This window comes from Amblyomma maculatum, chromosome 1 (genome assembly GCF_055883805.1).
Source record: "Amblyomma maculatum isolate TAMU_Amacu chromosome 1, ASM5588380v1, whole genome shotgun sequence".
Classification (NCBI taxonomy): Eukaryota; Metazoa; Arthropoda; class Arachnida; order Ixodida; family Ixodidae; genus Amblyomma; species Amblyomma maculatum.
Genome location: NC_139344.1, coordinates 218,852,110 through 218,872,422, shown reverse-complemented (window position 1 = coordinate 218,872,422; position 20,313 = coordinate 218,852,110). Strand labels below are relative to the sequence as shown.

The 20,313-nt window shown below is 45.7% G+C and overlaps 1 protein-coding gene across 1 annotated transcript in view; it reads left to right on the top strand.

Moving 5' to 3' along the window:
* Positions 1 to 17,210, top strand: part of LOC146205633 (uncharacterized) — a 44,947-nt gene extending 27,737 nt beyond the window's left edge. The window contains exons 2-6 of the mRNA XM_084607558.1: positions 6,811 to 6,843; positions 14,765 to 14,842; positions 15,868 to 15,912; positions 16,466 to 16,671; positions 17,077 to 17,210. Of these exons, the coding sequence (XP_084463684.1) occupies positions 6,811 to 6,843; positions 14,765 to 14,842; positions 15,868 to 15,912; positions 16,466 to 16,671; positions 17,077 to 17,111 (397 nt within the window). The 3' untranslated portion in view covers positions 17,112 to 17,210. The remainder of the gene's footprint in view (positions 1 to 6,810; positions 6,844 to 14,764; positions 14,843 to 15,867; positions 15,913 to 16,465; positions 16,672 to 17,076) is intronic.
* The last annotated feature ends 3,103 nt before the right edge of the window (positions 17,211 to 20,313 follow it).

Below are 20,313 nucleotides of genomic sequence, written 5' to 3'. Positions count from 1 at the left end.
CGAGAAAATGAACACCTGGTCTCATCCGACAGCGAGCTGCAGCTTATGTTACGCCTTGAGTTGATACAACTGTTCTGACTGCCATGGAGGACGGAAAAAGGGAACCTCCTTGAATCTAATTCCCTGGAATGTATGCACCCAGTGAGTGATTTATCTGTCTTTTCAGCCGCGGAAATACTTTCTTACCTCGGTCGCTCGCTACATCTCTGGGCCCAGAAAAGGAGAGTTTTAACACATAAAAAAGTGGACGTTACAAGCGCGACTGTACCCGATCACCAAGGTTAAACTTCAACAGCCACGCAACCATGGCTGTGGTAAACTAACGTCGCTCAACTTGACCGTTTCGAAGTGCGAGACCTTCGATTTTACATGTATGATCATGAATGTACATATGGTGACAGCGAAGCGAAGCAGGCCAAAGAAGAAGAGGAAATGAAAGACGTTCCTTGTGGTTAACAGTATTTTGTATATTGAATCGAGGATTGCGTCTTCTGACGTCTCTCATGTTTTAAAAGTTATGCAATTCGGAGAAGCACGTGTCCCGGCTGATTTATCTTTGCCAGCCATGCAGAGGAATTTTTTTCGGATCAGTTGGTCTGATTTTAGCATTCCCGAGACTTATTTTGCTCGATCTTGGATGGAGCCGTTAAATGTCCCATTGCATAACATCGTCCCAGTGCATGGCCGTTAATAGAAATATACTGGCATGTCCTTTCCTTATATCTTTCCACAATATGCCATGCTAATTCCGTTCCCTTTGTTAAACTTGATCACGATTAGCTCCCATGTTGCAATAGTGAACGCCTGACACCTCGTTCTGTCTAGAAAACGGTGGGATTTTTTCTCGGTGACTTGATTGGTCTTATTCCCACTGTCTTCCAGATTTCACATCTGCTAATTTCGCGGAGTTTTAAGCGGTAGTTTATTCCCTGCGTAAGGTAGATGTCTCCTTTTCAGAAGTAATAATAATTACGCACTAACTGTTCTTCCTCGTCTCGTTTTCGTAGGTTTAAGGCGGGAATTCGTCCCCTCTGCTCTTATACCTCTTCAGAAAAGTTTCAGCGTCGTTCATTACGAGACGTATACCTCATCCCATGACGCAGTTAAATGTTTACAGTTATAGGGCTGGTCTGACGATCTCCCCTTCGTGCCCATAATGTGCTGAGCCTGAAACAATACATCGTTTTCTTCTCTTCTGTTGCCGCTTCCCTTCGCAAAGATAGCATCTGCTGGAAATTCCAGTTCAACCACTTAGTTTGTGCTTGTCTTCCGCGGTTGTTATATCACTAGGTGGATCTATGCTCGGATACATTAACGAAATTTGTACTCTGCCATTCAATTTATTTTTTCCTGAAACAAAACTACTATACGCATAATCTTTTAACTTCTTTCTTTCTTTACATGCCTCATGAGCACATTTTTCAGTTTTCAACCATCTCTACTCCTGATTCGTAGTAGTTGTTTTTTCATTCTGTTTTCCTCTTAGTGTCCATTCTAAATACCTCTGCTTTTATTTCTTCAAAAGGAATCGGTAGTCGGTGCATACAGCCATGGCCTATCCCCCTTGTGAACACGTGTCGTGAGGGAAACGACAACACCAGGAAACAGTTCGAAGGAGATCACTGTTGAAGGTTGGTTGGTTTGTGGGGTTTAACATCCCGAAGCGACTTAGGCTATGAGAGACGCCATAACGGAGGACTCCGGAAATTTCGACCACCTGGGGTTCTTTAACGTGCACTGATAACGTACAGGCACGGGCGCCTTGCTTTTCGCCTCCACCGAAAAGCGGCCGCCTGTTGATCTTAAGTGAACTGTGTTTCACAAGAGCGGGGCCTGATTTGGAACCACATGTATGGTTTAATATTTCCAATTGATAAGGTAGAACAGACGTCATCATGAGTGTTGTTGGCAGCCCTCGAAATTTAGTTATTTCAGTAAGAAATCGTTTGTAACCACTCCGACCGGTGTATCTCCTTTTTTGGAACAGACTTGAGTAGAGTAATTTTTTTCTTCCAAGATATGCCTAATACACGAATATGCAGTGTCCATAGTACACCTGGTCGAGGTGTAAGGTGAAGGAATAGGAAGACCTTAATTAAGCAGTATAATGAGTTGCTTGAGCTTATCAGTGGGGACCTTATTCCACTGTTCCACTGCAAGCTTGAGCTACTGTGTGCACTTGTGGCATGAGTGCCCTTTATTCCTCTAGGTTATCGCCAGTCAGCAGCGCCTCTCACGGTCGCGTGCTTGGGGCACACGGTTAAGAGCGAAATTAAATGGCAACAATTAAGCTCTCGACAGTGTACATATGCCCGGCTGCTGATGCTGGAAAAAATGTTTTTTTTTTTTTTTTTTTTTTTTTTTTTTTTTTTTTCTTTAAGGTTTGCGCCTGGATAGAACTGCGCTACGGACTGCGCTAGATCGCATCAGGGGCCCATTTAAGCCAGGACAGCGCCAGCGGCCGAGTCATTCGCGGTGGGAAGAGGAAGAAGCCCGGCAAGGCAGGTGCCAAGTCGACGCTCGTTGCAAGCTGTCGGCGGTGAAATCGCCATGGGCGTCTTCACCCGGTTGTCTGCCTGAGGGACACGCTGGGAATGAACGCCAAAGGAGTCGCCTCAGACAGCGCGTCCGGTACAGGTAAGGGCCCAAGCTGAAGGTCTCTGCTTGTCCAGTGTTCCTCAGGCGCAAAGCCCGATGCTTAGCGACCTGGTGCCCGTACGCAAGGATACACAAGTGGCATTCGAGGGGTATTTAATGGCACGGTATCAGAGGAGGGCAAACTTGGCGCGTGTTTTTTTTTTTTTTGCTCAATTAAGGTGGTTTGACTACCAAATACTTGTACTGTGCATAACTTTCCCAGCCCAGGGTACGCCCCAATAATGAGGTCTTTCCTAAACCGAGGCGCTTCGCAGCATAAATTACTGGCCTGCTACATGTTCAATAAAAAGAAAAAAAGAAATAGCTGCCCACGAAGGCTCCAGAGGTGAGGCCTTCATTGAATCTGGCGTATATATTCTTTTCCATCGAGCAGACATTTTCGACATGCTGTTAACAGTGACAGCTACACCTGCACAGTTTACCTCTTACGTGTGTCGTATAGTACTCTCGCCATTGTTGGTTGCGTGACGAAATTTTAGAAGCGCAAGTGATTACAAGGTGCCATTGATAGTCTGAAACTTCCCAAAACGTATACACTCAGCGAAGGGGAAGCGCGCGATTGACTGGTAACAATATGCAGCCTTGTTTCAAGTCGTAGGAAAAAAAGAGGAAAATACTGCGCGCTCTCCCGCAATTTTTAAAAATAGTAAACAATGGCGTTAAAAAATGGCATGGTTGAAATCAGATTTTATAAATGATTATTTTGCTGCCGCCCCCAAGTTAGAGCACTAAGACAGCGGGCACTAGACTTGTGAGCAAAGTGCATGAATCACTGCCTTGAACAAATCGCCAGTGTAAAAACTAAAATGGGGACTTGAACTTTTGCGCTGTGCCTAAAATATTTTTGCTGGTTACGTATGTTTCATATTCTGGCACCGGCTTGTTACACCATGCGAAATTAAATTAAAAGACAGTTGTGTGATCCTGTTCGGCACTCATCTGTGTTTTACGCGTGCTGCGCCTTAATCTTTGATGCTGGCCAAAGCATTTCCCTAAAGAAGATACATATAAGATTTAGGCTAACTTTGAATAAGGCTTAACTCATTCTATACAGACGTTCTGCCATTGTCTGCTGAGGTCGGTGTGTTTAGTGGTTAGGTTAACGAGTTAACGCGTTTTTCGTTGCCAAGAAAACAGTTCCCGTTTTTAGGACATGCCTGTTCAGGCCTTAGGAATAATTTCGCGTGTCAACAGGGTCACAGTAAATGGGTGGATTCCGCCACAATAAAAATAAAGTGTTCTCAGCAATCGCCAGCTGTTCAGTTCGCTACAAGGTTCACTTCAAATGCGTAGTTCCGTACTTGAACGCTGGTAACTGCATTCAGCCTTTTTCGTCACTTAACATGTCGAGTCATTTCGCGCACATGTGCGTAACAAATCTGGATGCCTGCCAACTTCGTCCAATCAATGATATATCAGTAAAATTGGTTCTCTGACTATTCCTGGTTATGCTGACGTCCGGTAGAAAAAGGCGCAGTCATCAGTGAGAAAAAAAAATGGGTTTAAAAACATTTCTTCCGGTCGATTCAAACCCATTTCATGTTCTAATCGAAAAGAACGAGTTCCCACCACTTAGGTGCGAATGCCGGTGTAGCGAATCTTGTTGGATCAGTGCACAAATATTGTGGCCAACGTACAAGTTTTAGGCCTTCGTAAAATCGAGTGATGATGATGGTTTGGTTTGGTTTGGTTTTGTGGGGTTTAACGTCCCAAAGCGACTCAGGCTATGAGAGACGCCGTAGTGGAAGACTCCGGAAATTTCGACCACCTGGGGTTTTTTTACGTGCACTGACATCGTACAGGACACGAGCGCCTTGCGTTTCGCCTCCATCGAAAAGCGGTCGCCGAGGCCGGATTCGATCCCGCATCCTTGGGAACAGTAGCGGAGCGCCGTAACCACTGCGCCACCCCGGCGGGATGAGGGATGGTGATGATGCATGGTGATGATGCATGCATTTCGTTACCTGGCCTCATAAAAGGTTACAACTTATAAAAGCTTTGCTTTATTTGAAAGTGGTCTGTGTTTCGCTATAGACTGCCGTGGCCTGCCAATACTATAGCCAACTTGTATTGCTCCTCAGTGTGCCTTTAAAAGGCGACTCTCGCAGTTTTCGATATTAACAGACTTCAATGAAATTTTTGTCGTAAATTCTTCTTGCAATCAAAATTTAGTGTGCCGCGGCACTGCTAAGGAGAGTTTAGATTTCTTGAAAAACGATTTTAAAAGAAGCGTCACAGCCTCCCTATCTGGGCGGTCAAACAGGCGATTGTTGCGCCCACGCCTCTGCATGACGACGTAGCACCTGGCACAGCCTGGCACGGAGCTGAGAAGATGGACGGTCAGACTGGCACCGTTCAGGTTCCTTATGGGTTCGGCAGTATAGTTTTTGGCTCGCAGTTTTCCGTTGAGGTTCCTGAAAGAATTGTGATTGCTGAATGGTTGCAGGACGCACATGAATCATTCAAAATAGACGACAGGAAGGCATTTGCGAACCGACGAGGCACTTCGGGGAAAGTGGATTCATGGTGCCCTGCACCTCCAATGACCTCGGAACATTTCACAAGGGAGTTCAGTGCTGTTCTGTGAGATGTGTCCAGCTTTGCGACTAGCATTGCAGAAGGTAGTTGTTAACGGAAGGTGTGCCGAGGTTGATGTAACACATAGTGCCTGCTAAGATAAATTCGTGAAAAAAAAAGGAAGGGGGAGGGGGGGGGGGGGGAGGGGAGGCTATAGCGAGGATAGAGGTGTACCATGCTTTACAGATAATTTTAAGCTACCAGGTTGTAGTTATTTTCCACTGACTGACTAAATTCATCTATTTATTTATTTCATTTTAAAACACAGCCATTCGCCTTTTATCGTCAGATACAGGAATGAGCAGAGTACAAAGGCCAAGTAGCGCACAGTAACAGCTACATTTATAAATAAACTAGTATATAAATTCACATGTGCACAGGGGTATATATCGGCGGATACGCATGCCAGGCAAACCTGACTCAATGCACATAGAATATTATGGTTGCAATAATGATTATTAAACCTAGCGTGGATTTTCGATAAAGTGAAGTTAGTACCATTATGTAACCACATATGCCTCTTGAGTCAAACGATCGAAGCGTGTGTAAACAAAGAATATTCAAGCGAAGGCTCTCAAGGGCTTGTGCCCATGATGTTTCAGATGAACTTCAAATTGCACATTTCTTATCACCTTACGAAATGAGCCAATAAATAGCCACTGATACTAAAAAAAAACATAGGTGATTTTTTTTCTTTTTTGAAGTCGATTGATGCGAGACAATGATATATTCGTGGAGTGAATTGATTAGAGAGCTCAAGAAAAAATAATGAACCACATGCCGCCGGTGGGATCGGACCCCGCGACCTCCGAATTACTTTCCCTTCGGATCAAATCCGTGACATGTCGTGTTTTCTTTTGCTTTTTAATCAGTCATATCCATGAATACATGATTTCACTTTGATCAGCGTAAAATAATTTACCTATGCCTTTCTTGCTGTCAGACGCTGTTGGCTTCCTTCCTATGTATCTCATAATGAGCCGCCTAATTTCCCTAGATTCGTTTGCTTCTTATCACCGAGTCAGAAATGCATGAAAGATTACCGTTATATATTTCTGAAACAGCAACACCGGGTCATTAATTTTCTCATGCCTTAAAGTTTGCTCATGCAGCAATGGCATTTCTATATAATCATTTCTTTCTGTCTGCGCTTTGGATGCGCTATAGTGCTGTTCCTCTTCCCGCACACCTCTTTCTCACGACACTCGCTTTATCTTTCCTTTCTAAACCACGAATGCCTAGTCATCATGGTTTAAATAGAAAAAAGTGCAAGGTGAAGTGCTTGCTAGCATCACCTTGATCAGGCCTTTTTCGAGTCAGTAGGTCGTTCGTCAACGGCAAGTCATTGCTTCAATTCACAGCGGGGGCGTACTGGTGTAGACGTGGTTTACCGAACGTTGGTTGTGCATGCACGGTGACGACGCCCTGCCCGTTCCACTTCGCGCCCACAGGAGGCCCCCGTTAAGCCGGTGTACGCCTCTCAAAAGCCTCTATTTATGCTGAAGTCATCTACAGAACCGTCACTTGCAATGCCAAAGTCCATTGACCTTGCCGCGGTGCGGTTCGCTTGACGAGAGGGGCGTCATCACCGACTTCATGTGGAGCAGTCCTGTCTCTGATGGCGAATCATACACCAAGTCATTTAATTTTATTTGTCTCGAATTGATGGTGCGTCATCGTGGTTCCAGCTTTCTTTGTGCAAATATGGAACGGAGTCATCGTCTCATATTTCTTCGAGGAGCTTTCTCGCAGGTGCGTTGTGGCGAAGCGCACTGCGTCGTCATTTTATTTTTAGCTCGTGCCTCGGCCGCTTCAGTAACATCGTTTAAAGGAAATAGTTAATGCGTAGATTAATACCGATCTCTGACGTATGGAAGTGTCTGTGGCGTTATTTACTCCAGGTGGGGGATAACACCTGGGGGGTATGGCTCGTAGGATCGATGCAAGCAAACAAAGATGTTATCGATGTGGTTTTCTGCTTTTGCATTCTACCTGTGAGACCATTCCTTCGTTGCACAGAGATGATAACTCTACCTTCAGAGTGCCAGTTTATAGAAAAAGATATGGAAAGAAAGATTTTTTCTTTAAGTTTGCAGTGTACGCATAGAGGCAATCGTTCGTCAGTGGTTGGCTAGTGCTTTTAAAGAAAAGATTACAAAGTATGTACAGTCTTCCAATTTTTTAACGGTATCACACGAGCGTCGACCGTTCGTTTGATCAGAGCCCTATGACGGAACGAACCGGCAAACTCGCCGAAAGTGGCCGTCGTCTGTAAGCTGTTCCTGGAGCTGCGCGCAGCCCCCGACACTTTTCTTCGTTATCCGCACTACCTGGTATTCCAGCCGCAAACACAGCGGAGAGGGCAATAGAGATTGCTGATAGTAGCAGTGTAAAACCATTCCTCGAACAAACCTCACTATCTGCGTTTAGTGCTCATCAAACTCGTGGGCCACTGCCTTATGCGCGAACTTCAAATAAAACAAGAGCAAACGAAGGATTGAGGGGGTTCATTTGACTATAAACTGTTGATTAATGTTTGCACCTGCATTCAAGCTCATTGGGCTACATATTTTAGCACAGATATTGGCTTTTGTGTATTATTCGTATATTGTATGAGTCCTAATATCTAATACAAATCAGATTTAATGCTTTGGGTTTGGTTTTTCAAAAGCACACTCCTTTTTTCTGTTTACGAAAGTACCGAAAACTGCGAAAGCAGGTGAACCAGCTTACCAAGTTAAAGGTCCCCAGAAATGGTCACCAAGAAGCCACTGATAAACGTGTTCAGTGTGTAGAACGAATCCTTTTGAGCATTAACCCAAAGTATAACTCCTTAGAACAAAGCCAGCGATTTATTATTAATTTTTAAAAACAGCGGTTTTTGAAATTCGCGGACAGAGAGGTCGTCACTTGGCGGTGTCGCATGGAACTATTTCCTTAAACCGTGACGTCACGGGTGAGTTGACTGGCAGGGCTTGCTAGAAGCTGCCATTCGCTGCGGCCACTGCAGCCATGACGTCACAGACACACTTCCGGTAGCTGCGAAAGTCGCCTGCTCGTGAGATGTGTGCGGGGTTGTTACACAGCTCGCCGCCCTTCTCGGTTAGGCGGCCATTGCCCATCAAGTACAACAACCAAAGCGACGCAGGGATCGGCGGCACGAAGCTGCATTTACAAATATCTTATTTATATAACGTGGTTTCAGGAGTACCGGAGTGTTGTCCGACGAGGCGTCAACAGCACGGTCAAGCACCGCACGATGGCAGCACCTCCTCGACCACCGTAAACACCGCCGCGCCGATGTCCGAAATAAAGCGTGCTAAAATTTGTTGGCGTCTGGTATACTGAGCCGAATATCAAGTATGAAGCCCTCGTGAGGATCGCTGACCAGCAGCAAATTGCTGGTAAGAGCGATAGCCGTTATACAAGCAAGTTTCTGCTCAAGCCAGCTGCCGCTGGTGCATTTCGGCTGATCCGATCTGCTCGTATTAGCTCTGCGATTAATGCGTCGCCAGAGTTAATCCTGTATTTTACTGTGGCAGGATAGGATTCACAATAATGCAGTTTCATAAGTAGAATATTTACGACAGCGTTGATCAGTTCCAAAGCGCTGACCGCTGCGGCTTCGAAGCGAAACAATTTAGGCCTAGCGACGACTAGGGACGGTCACTCACGGCGCCGTCGTTCGCCGCGCTCGCGCGCCCCACCCTCGCGGTAATTGTGTAACGTACTTCAGCCTGCTCGCCGCATCCCGTGCTGCAAGCGTTGCAAACTCGTGTACATTCATGGCTAAGGCCGCGCATTTTTTGATGTTCTGCTCAGCAACAAGCCGTTCAAGCGATACTGCAGGCAAGACAAGGATTCAGTACGCAGTCGCTGCGCTGTCGGCCGTAATCGAAGACGTCGGGCGGCACCATATTCTATACATCGATCTTTAAGCGTGATACAGTGGGCAAATGAATAACTTTGTGAAGCAGACCCGCTTGTACGTTTTGCGCACTCGGGCGCCGACGAGTAGCCTCCGTCAACAGACGCCGCCATAACCTCGGTTAACGACGCAAACCGAGGTCGCCAAGCTCGGTTTGCGATAACCGCGGTTAGTGGTGTAACCATGGTTTGGTCCGCCGTGCAACATGGGCTAACTACGGTTTCGCGTACCCGCGGTTACGATAACGTGGTTAACCCTGCCCGTTGCGAACTGGCGAGCGAGGGCAGGTTGACGCGAGTACGCCTTGGTACGCCAGCGAGCGAGCGAGCGTGCGCGCGGCAACCGGAAGTTCGTCGAAGTGACGTATTTCTGGGCGGAGCTTTGAACTTGCTTGTTTTCTTTATTTTTTTATGACTACTTTCGGCGTACGAGTTGAGAGGGAAAATTGGAAGGGTCTTTTTTAATCGCCGATATCTCTGGTGTTGCAGAAGCTAGATGGAAAATTTTTGTGGGAGAATGATGGGTGGTTCAATATCTATCAGTGTTATGGCGTTTTTTACCCTTCTTGGTGACCATTTCTGTGGACCTTTAAGTTTAACATAATGTTAGAAATTACATGACCCAACAAAACAGAATTACTGGCACATGGTAAAGCTGGAATTGCCTATAGCGTGAGGAGCACGTCCTGATCGAATTTGGTTTGGTTTGGTATCATCATCATCATCAGCCTGATTATACCCACTGCAGGGCGAAGGCCTCTCCCATGTTTCTCCACTTAACCCGGTTCTGTGCTAGCTGCATCCACTTGATCCCTGCGAACTTCTAAATCTCATCCGCCCACCTAACTTTCTGCTGCTGGTTTGGTTTATATAGGCTTTAACGTCCCAAAGCAACCAAGGCTACGGCGGTCGCCGTAGTGGAGGGCTTCGGAAATTTCGACCACCCGGGGTTCTTTAGCGTGCACTGTCATCGCACAGCACACGGGCGCCTAGCTTTTCGCCTCCATCGAAAAGCGGCCGCCACGGCCAGGATTTTATCCCGCATCCTTAGGCACAGTAGTCGAGTGCCCTAACCACTGCACCACCGCGGCGGGTCAAATTAAATTTAATCGGAGACATACTGAATTGCACAACTAGGCTCAGGGGAGCCGCATTTTGATGGCAGCGAAAAGCAGGGCGCCCGTAGTCTGTGCGATGTCAGTGAACTTTAAAGAACCCAAAGTGGTCGAAATTTCCGGGGCCCTCCACTATGGCTTGTCTCATTGCCCTGAGTCGCTCTGGGGCGTTATAGTCTATTGTACCCACCATATTTTCTTCTTTATTTTTACATAGATCAATTCGCCATGCAAGTTTTCGATTGTCTTGCATATACTACTCGGTGGTGTGACAAGTGGTGTGATTAAGCCCTGCAAAATAATTAATTATACAGTCAGCTTGTGCATGGGCTGTACTCTCTGCATGGGTTGTCGTCCCTTTTTTCACACCTTCGAAGTACAGCGCTCTAAGAAAGTCAGGTTGCTGCAATATTTGCTTTTAGAACTATATAGCTTCTCGTCCAAATGCGTCATTTTTGCATGACGCGCTCTTGCAAGATGTGCTTTTGCAAAGAGCTCTGCATGTGAACGCAAACCGTTTTTCATTATCCACTAGGGTCTTTAAAAAATTATAATAGAACGCCGTATTTATGTTTTTGTTATCTTGTGTGCAGCGAGTGCTCCCTTTAACATTCTACAGCTATATGTCACTCAGTCTAATATGGATATTGCGCTTAAGTGACTAATTAAATCTATTTAATGCGGCAGGATGTGCAAGGTCTCAATATACGATAAGCAGAGTCCACGGCATCATGTATCTCCAATGTTGTACATCGGCTACCTTGTTGCTGGCAGTGGCGGGCGCTGGTACAAAATCGTGTCAATGCCCGCGTCATTGTAAGGGCGCTGTTACTTTTTCTATAGTCAAGTACAACTTAAGAGAAAAAAAAAAAAAACTGATTTTTTCCTTCAGGGTACCTCCTCGCAGCCACTGGCATCGACTGATTCTCATGAGGTCGTGGCTAATCTCCTTAGACCTGCTTGATTCCATGGCAACGCTGGCTGTGGCAGAGGAAAGGGTGTTCACCACACCTTAATCAGATTACCCGCGGTATCATGAAGGTAGTCCGACGCCATTGGCTTAAGGACTTCCTTAGAGGAGGATTTGCCGTTTATTTCTTCAGTATTTCTTCAGCTCAGCTAGGTGTGTTCTCCCCAACACACCAATATCGCCTAAATTTTGAAAACAGCAAAAAAGGGCAAATTTAATTCCAGTTCATCATCATCATCAACAACAACATCATCATCATCATCATCATCAGCCTGATTATACCCACTGCAGAGCGAAGGCCTCTCTCATATTTATCCACTTAACCCGGTTCTGTGCTAGCTGCATCCACTTGACCCCTGCGAACTTCTTAATCTCATCCGCCCACCTAACTTCCTGCCGCCCCCTGCTACGCTTTCCTTCCTTTGGAATCCAGTTTGTTACCCTCAGCGACCATCGGTTATCCTCTCTTCGCACTACATGTCCTGCCCATGTCCATTTCTTCTTCTTAATTTCCACTAGAATGTCGGTAACTTGAGTTATTTCTCTGACCCACTCTGCACGCTTTTTATCTTTTAATGTTACCCCTACCATTTTTCGTTCCATAGCCCTCTGGGTTGTCCTCAACTTAAGTAGAACTCTCTTGGTTAGCCTCCACGTTTCAGCCCCATAGGTGAGTACAGGCAAGATGCAACTGTTGTATACTTTCTTCTTGAGCGATACCGGTAAGCTGCTAGTCATAATCTGCGAGTGCTTGCCAAATGCGCTCCATCCCAATCTTATTCTTCTTGTTATTTCCTTTTCATGGTCCGGATCTGCGGTTACTACCTGTCCTAAGTAGACATATTCGCCTAATACTTCCAGTCTTTCGCTACCTAATGTAAACTGCTGTTCCTTCCCGAGGCTGTTGAACATTACCTTAGTCTTCTGCATATTGAATTTCAAGCCTACCTTTCTACTTTTTCTGTCTAGGTCATCAATCATTTTTTGCAGTTCATCCCCCGAGTTGCTTAGCAAGGCAATGCCATCAGCAAATCGCAGATTACTGAGGTATTCTCCATCTACCCTTATCCCTAACTGCTCCCATTCCAAGTCTCTGAATACTTCCTCTAAACAAGCTGTGAATAGTACTGGGGAGATTGTGTCTCCACCTTTCTTTATGGGAATTTTGTTACTTTCTTTATGCAGAACTATGGTTGCTGTGCAGCCACTATATATATCTTCCAGCACTTTCTCGTACGGCTCGTCTACCCCCTGATTTCGCAATGCCTGCATCACCGCCGAGGTTTCAACTGAGTCAAATGCTTTTTCGTAATCAATGAATGCTATGTGTAAGGGCTGGTGATATTCCGAGCATTTTTCTATCACCTGATTGATGGTATGGATATGATCGATAGTAGAGTACCGTTTCCGAAACCCTGCTTGATCCTTTGCTTGATTGCAGTCTAAGGTTGTCCTGATTCTATTAGCGATTACCTTAGTAAATACCTTGTACGTAACAGACAGTAAGCTGATTGGTCTGTAATTTTTAAGGTCCTTAGAGTCCCCTTTCTTGTGAATGAGGATAATGTTTGCATTCTTCCATGGTTCCGGTATCGTCGATGACACCAGGCACTGCGTATACAGGGTGGCCAGTTTTTCTAGCACGATATCCCCCCCCCCCGTCCTTCAGCAAATCTGTAGTTATCTGATCCTCTCCAGCTGATTTCCCCCTTTTCATAGTTTCTATATAGTGCTTTCTTGACCTCGTTCTTCGTCACTGGTGGAACGTCTGACTGTTTTTCCTTACCGCCAATCTCATTACGGTCCTGACTACTTTGGCTACTGTAGAGATCTGTGTAGAACTCCTCGGCTACTTTGACTATCTTGTCCATATTAGTGATGACGTTGCCCGCCTTGTCCCTTATCGCATACATCTGGTTTTTGCCTATGCCCAATTTCTTCTTTACCGCTTTTTCCAGTTAAAACAAAACAAAACATAATCTTCAATTTTTATTAAAATCCCTCTCAAGAATCTTCATTACCTCAGAAATATTACGGACTAAAAATGTGTTGCATATATTATTTGAAATTATAAAAATAAATATAAAACCTAGCGCTTATCCTGAAAGTTGCCAATATTCCGCCTTACATTCAGGCACGACTTAATAAAGTGTTGCCACTGAAACTTTTTGTCTGTATTATGCAGGCATCGGTGTTTTATTATGGAAAAATTTGATGCTCTAGATTTGTCCGTTCTTTCTCCATATTATATTGATTTCGGCCAAAATTCAAGAATACCAAAAATGGACCACTTTATTTCGAATTAAAAAAAAAATGACCCCGACTTCAATTCTTATCGAAATCAACTAAAACCAATCCTAAGTACTTTATAAATATCAGACACTAAAAAGTATTGCATTATGCAAATTAATTTAAAAATAAATATAAAACTGAACGCATTTTGTTTTATTCTATATAAACGCTTAGGGCTTGCCCTTAAGGAGTAGGCGCTAAACTTTCAACTTCATAATTGCTGAATTTAGATATATTTTATCTTATGCAATATCCAAAGCAATGTCAATACTTATAAAGTCGTTTTGTGCTTGTTGGCAGGGTTCACGATAGCTTAAATGGAATAAATTCGTTTTTTCTTGCAATTTCACAGAAGAACGGAAGTGACGTTTAAACTTTTTCTATATCCTGTAATCTCTTTCACTGCAGGGTGCAGTGCTATTCAATCTAGTGCTTAGTTATCGTCGGAAGAAGGCCGGTCCCGTAACAGCAACATTCAAATACAGTTGTTTTCCTTCACCCTGTTTGACTTTTTGTGATCGACATTTCGGGAGCCCCCCACTACAGCGTCTCTCAAGCCCGAGTCACTTTGAGACGTTAAACTCTATAAACCATAAACCATTTTCTTGACCCTGAAAAAAAAGAAAAGAAAGAATCCATTGTAATAGACCAAGTAAAAAAAAATAAAAAAAACAAACTTCATCAAGCTTTCTGGGTCTCTCTGTGACTATATTTAATCGAACGTTTGGCTCTAAGATCGAAACTTGTAAAGTTAATTTGTTTTACCTGACCACCTAATTAGACAAGATGTAAGAGTGGTACAGGGTTGCTCTATAGGGGGGGGGGGGGGAGGGGGCAATATCTACGCTCTTTTATAGCATACCGGGATACTTCTTGTACCTTGGCTCAATTTGGGCAACACCCTGTGCACATTCGCTGACATATGAGCGCTATCGAGAAAAAAAAGCGGCTGCAAAACGCGCCTGGCTATTTTTTTGGACTCTAGTAGTTGCCTTATTTTTCTGTCGCGGCTGGCAGAACTCAAGTCCAACCTTACAATCCACAAACATGGTCTCAATCTACTAGCCGATAAGAAACCTATGTGCTTTGGCTGCCGTTCGTGTGCTCCAAGGACTTTTGTCCCCGATAGGACACCTTGTCTCATGGTGGGCGTATATGAGTGAAAGGCGAAGGCACATAATTTATTGAGGGCGCTTCATTGGTGCATATTTTCTTCCTTCCACCACACAGGGCCATGCAACATGAGTGATTACCAAACGGAAGAGCGCAACGAGGAACAACAATCCTACAGAGTCACGAGAAAGTAAGCGCCGTCTTTCAATCACGTCTTATATAGACAAAGAGTGCTCGCCCAGAGGTTTGTATGGATTCTCTGCGTGTTCTCAGCCTCACAAAGGCACAAAATCAAGATACGAGCCGATGGGAATGCGTGCAGCGTCTCTTTAATAGCACAGTAGTACAGCGTGTCAGAGAATTCAAATGTCGTGATTTCTCACGGATGAGAGACACAGGGTTGCAGTGATTTTAAGTCGCTTATTGTATACGTGCATGTACATACGTTCTAACGTAACCGCGTCAAACATTGGACGTCCAGAAGCCGATGTCGCGCTCTGTCAGCAATGGCGACGCCAACTCAGTGGGCGTAACATTAAGCAGCCAGTATGGGAAGTAAACTTATCAGGCATGAAATATTCGAGACAAGAGCTTTCAGGTAGTGTGAAGGGAAGAAAATGCTATTACTTTAACCCTGTCGTTACGAAAGCCACCCTAATAATATATAACTATATCTTCGCTGTCCTATATGCGTTAAAGGAATATATATGGCACAGGTGGCCGAGTTAAGTGACGTGCTACTTAGTGGCATGCAGTTGCATGCAGCAACCAGCGATAATCAAACCTCAAGCAAAAAAAAAAAAAAAAAAGCGTGGGACATAGATACGAAAGCTATCATGCTTTCGGGAGGAAAGGTGAAATTGTTAAAGCCAATGTGCCCCATGGCAATGCCCCAAGGACTGCGTGTTTGAGACTTTTTCCGGTTGGGAATGAATTTTGTTTCTTCAGCACTTTGAAGTAGCGTGTACAGATAAAGCACATCTTTTATCGAATGCAGCGTTAGGGCTTTCTACCGCAAGCCGCCGAGAATATTGGCAGGACAAAGCGTTGTCTACCGTTGTACATGGTATACCTCAGCGGTGAGGCTGGATTGGAGCTCGAAACTGCATGTGATCCGTGTGTAGCTTTTTACGAGGCCGTTTAATACACCAGGTTCGAGCATGGGCGAATTACACATGCAAGGACAAATTATTTGGTGCCATTCTTGTTTTCCAGGGCGGACATTCGCTTTAACATGGTGACTTTCAGGTATAAAAAAAGGTAAGTCCTGGCGCGATGAACTTCGCGCCAGTTATTCTCCATTAATAGGTTATCAACGCGACAAGTTGGCGATATCCATATAGCGTGATGCAGCTTGAATTCCAGCTCTCCTGACCATCTGAATCTCACAAGGAAGTCTCAGGGGATGGACAATCATAATCTCCTCTGCCAAATTTGAAGGCTGATGGTCCAGTCCATTCAATCATCTCGATATGCTACGTATACGGCATATTACCACCACTGTTGCCAAAAAGATGTTTGTCACAGCCGTACAGGCAGTAAACAGAGAGCCAGCGAACTCCCCTTGAATGGTTTACTTCTGTCTGCTGGACTTTTCCATGTTGGCACTTCGCTAGTGTAGAGGATGGCAACAAAATATAGCATTGAATTCAGCTTGTTACCGTCGATCTTACGTCAAGAGAATAGTCAACGGCAATTAAACAGAGCAGTTAAACAAAAGAAGTTTCGGCCATTTATTTCTTCGTCGCAAACGACTCGTTGGCGATTCGTGCACGTGCAGGCTGCGATTGCGCTGCCGTGGCCGATGTTGCAGGAACGAAGTGGAAGGCCCACCCGGCCAATCGATGCCCCCGGCCAGCCAGATTCAAGCCCACCTCGAGGACGGCACCGCCGAATCGTGGTGGTTTCTCGGGCTGCGCTCCCCCACGCAGCTGGCGCTATTCCTCCTCTCCGGCTTGCTCCATTTCGCCATGGGGCTCATCGTGGCACGCTCGTTCTTGAAGGCCCACTTGGAGGAGGGTATGCGGCTCGACGTGAGCAGTCCTCATTAGAGCTTTGAGGGCAGCAAGCAGCTTCGTTCCGGGTATTGCAGACGCACGCTGTCGGATTCCCCTGAGTGCAAGAAAGTAGCGCTTCACAGTTTCCTCCCATGCTTTCGATTAGCTTCCAGTGATTGCTTTCTCAAATTTGGAGGTTTTACTCAACAGTTCCCACGTACAAAAACCTAAAATCAGTCACAACCACCTAAAATTATTGGATACAATTAGCGCGCAGTTACGTTCTGTTAAAGAAGCGAAAAAAAAAAAAGGGGGGGGGGGTGAAGAGATTGTCTTAAACTTTCTCCACTCATGAAACGATTTCTTGTGAATTTTAACATTTTTCCTGTTTTTGCTTTCTCCACCTTTTTTTTTCTTTTGGTTCCAGCCTCCCCGCCAGACAACCCGCCTCCGAATGGATGAGAGCCCATGCGCTCCAGTGGGCTGCATGGGGAAGCACGGCAGGGCGCCTGAAAGGGTGTTAGTTCGCTTGTAAAACAGAGAGAGAGAGAAAAAAAAAAAAAAAAGCAGCAAAGGTTCATTTGCATGTGCGTCATTTTTTCTTCGCATCAAGTTTGCAACACTTCACAGCTACACAAAAACCGCTGCAGAATGCATAAAAAAAAAAAAAAAAACACCAGCAGGAAATCTATGCTTTGCAAGCTACAATGCCAATTACAATGAACGTGAGGCACGTATACAAAGTAACCCCTACAGAAGTCACTTTCCACGAAATACACTGTGCCCCTCTGCGGCGGTTAGCGCGCTCGACTGATGTGCCCAAGGATGCGAGAAAGATTTACGGCCGCGGCGGCCACTTTTCGATGGATGCGAAAAGATAGGCGCCCGTGTGCTGTGCGATGTCAGAGCACGTTGAGGTAACCCAGGTGGTCGAAATTTCTGGAGCCCTCTGCTACGGCGTGTCTAATTACCCTGAGTTGCTTTGGGACGTTAAACAACTAAACTAAAGGAAATACACTGCGTCACGCGTCACATCCGTTATGAACGCCGCAGACGTCAATGAGGAGGGATGCGGGCCTAAATCTGCAAGAAATAAAAAGGTTTAGACCAACTTGAAAATTTCACCTTTCATTTTTAGTTCACCTGATCGTAATGATACATTGAAAGAAATATTTTGGAACAAACTGGATATACAACATTCCATAGCAAGCGAGCAATCCCTTCATATGCGGAGTAGAGAGCTTTGTGTCATCGGCAACGCCGTCGTAATCTCCAATAGAAGAGCTGTAACGCCAACTAGCTATACTGAACTTTTCTTAGAGAAAGCGCAAATAGCGTAACCTGAACGTTCACTGTATAAATTATCTTTAATTCGGTAAAAAAGGAGTGCCTCGTTTTTTATTGCCGGATAATTGTGGAACAGTAGGCCCTTCGTATCCCCATATATCCTCATTGATATAAGTAACCAGGAAGCATGGCTTGCTGCTTACGTGAACCTTTTTTGGGCTTTCCCCAACGAGGTCTTGCAAACAGGAGAAGGCCACTCCTTACCTTGCAGAAATTTAGACCTACAGGGGACGGGGTGCACGCCTGAAAGACAAACCATGCTATACAAGGTTGTTTGGCACAGATGATACATTTAACCCTTGAGCAGGCGTTCCTTCTCGTGGGTTGTTTACAAGACTATTTTTCTGATTTGTAAGCTGATTTCTTTTTAATTCGCTGTGCCAAACTAACGGCGGAACAGAGTGTTCGAAGCACGAAATATCAGTGCAGTTCGTGCTTTTTTTTTTTTTTTTCAGCAGGGCAGGTGTCGATGGGGCCTCACCATGGGCACTTTTCAGTGGTACGCACAATTAGCATTTCATTCTTCTCTGACTTCTAGCCAATGGCGCCATTAGTTGGGTCAAGTATGGTGCCGTGAAACCAAATTAACAATTAGGCAATCTTATATGTTCCGACTGCCTGGTATCTTCCTCAAGTGTGCAAGCTGGCGTATAGGCTGCAATCAAGCGGCGGTTTGCGTCCGTCGTCCAAAGCCAGTTAGCGCGGCCGAAAGTGTCGCGGGCGCCATTCACGCAAAGGTGATGGCAGCTGCTCAAACGGAGGCCGCTGAGGCGACGTCGTTGTAGTGCCCACGGCGTAGACACACCTGAGCGCCGTGCGCAGCCGGTTCGTGCATCTCGCCCACCGAGACAATTCCCGGGGCGTCTCGGGGGCGAGCGGGCTCACGCTTTTCTGCTTCCAAGCACGCGGGCCGGCGACTTGGGCCTCGTCTATTAATGCCCGTTTGCGGCTCCATTTAGGCTCACGGCGGCGGCTTTTCAAAGAGGCGCGCAGATAGAGAGAGGAGAGGGGGCGCCTCGGACCATCTAATTACTGACACGTGGTAAATATACCACGGGGGACACGTCGGTGCCATTTGGAGAGCGCCATTCGCCTCCTCTTTTCAACACTCCGGGCGGAGCCTCGAATGGCACAAGTGGCCATTCAGGGAAATAGGCAATTCCGCCACGATGCGCGACTCTGGCCTTGCAGTGTGTCGCGGCGCGGGCAATGGCTGTTGAAGCCGCCGCCTCGCACGCTTGCTCACGGCCCGACGCTGCTGCTGTTTGCCGGGCCACCAACTCCGCTACTCGTTTATGCCGCTTCCAACACCTCACCATTTCTATAGTGCACTTTAATATTTTCTTTTTAATTCTCTCCGGGCGTCTCAAGTATCAACTTGCTTTCGCCTGACAGAGCTGCCAGCCTAAAGCAGCACTGCAGGAGTGTCCTTCACGGGCTACCACGGAGCAAACACACACAGCGCCTTGCCCAGGCGCACATCCATAAATTCACGGCTCTTCTCTTGAGCTTCTGCCACGGCGCAATGACTCGGGGGGGAAAGCTAAGAAAAATGTGTTCTCCGCTACGACTGGTTTCCACGAAAACTGGCTGCTTTAATTGCGCCGAAGCTCTCGCTTTCAGTCCGAGGCGAGAGAAGCTAGTAATGGGCCAAAGTGTCTTGCCTGCAGATGGAACGTGTGACGCCGAAGCACCGAAACCACCTTAAATTTCCACAACGATACAGTTTTATTTGTGTGCACTGCATAAATTTCAAAGCAGCAACTTATTTCCCTCTTGTTTCGCCGCTAACATATTGACAACTCGACTTAGCTCAGTGAGAGCATCAGAAAGAGAAAAATGATGTGGCCACATATTCGTTGATTCGTTGGGCATGTAACAAGTAGCGAATCTTTTTTGATACTATAACATCGGAATGAGTCGCAGCTCATCGACGAAGGGCCAAGAGCTGAATAGGGTTCTTTTTATAGCAGCGAAACGTTTGCATAGTTCGACCTACTTGGAATGCAGCTATCACAGGACCGGGTTAATTGGAGTACTATGGGAGAGGCCTTCGCCCTGCAGTGGGTATAGTCAGGCTGATGATGATGATGAGGGGCCTAACGCCTATGGTCCGTGTAAATATTGGCTGATACGTGGTCTAGGTATCTCATATCCTCTCGGATGTCCATCGAAGAGTCGAAATGTAATAAAAAAACGAAAATTGATAATGATTTGCACAAATCATGGCCCATTTCAGCAAAGATAGACGTGCAGCATCAAGACAAGACCGTTAGACACGATTCACACCGACAATGCTCTCTAAAGGAAGGTATCC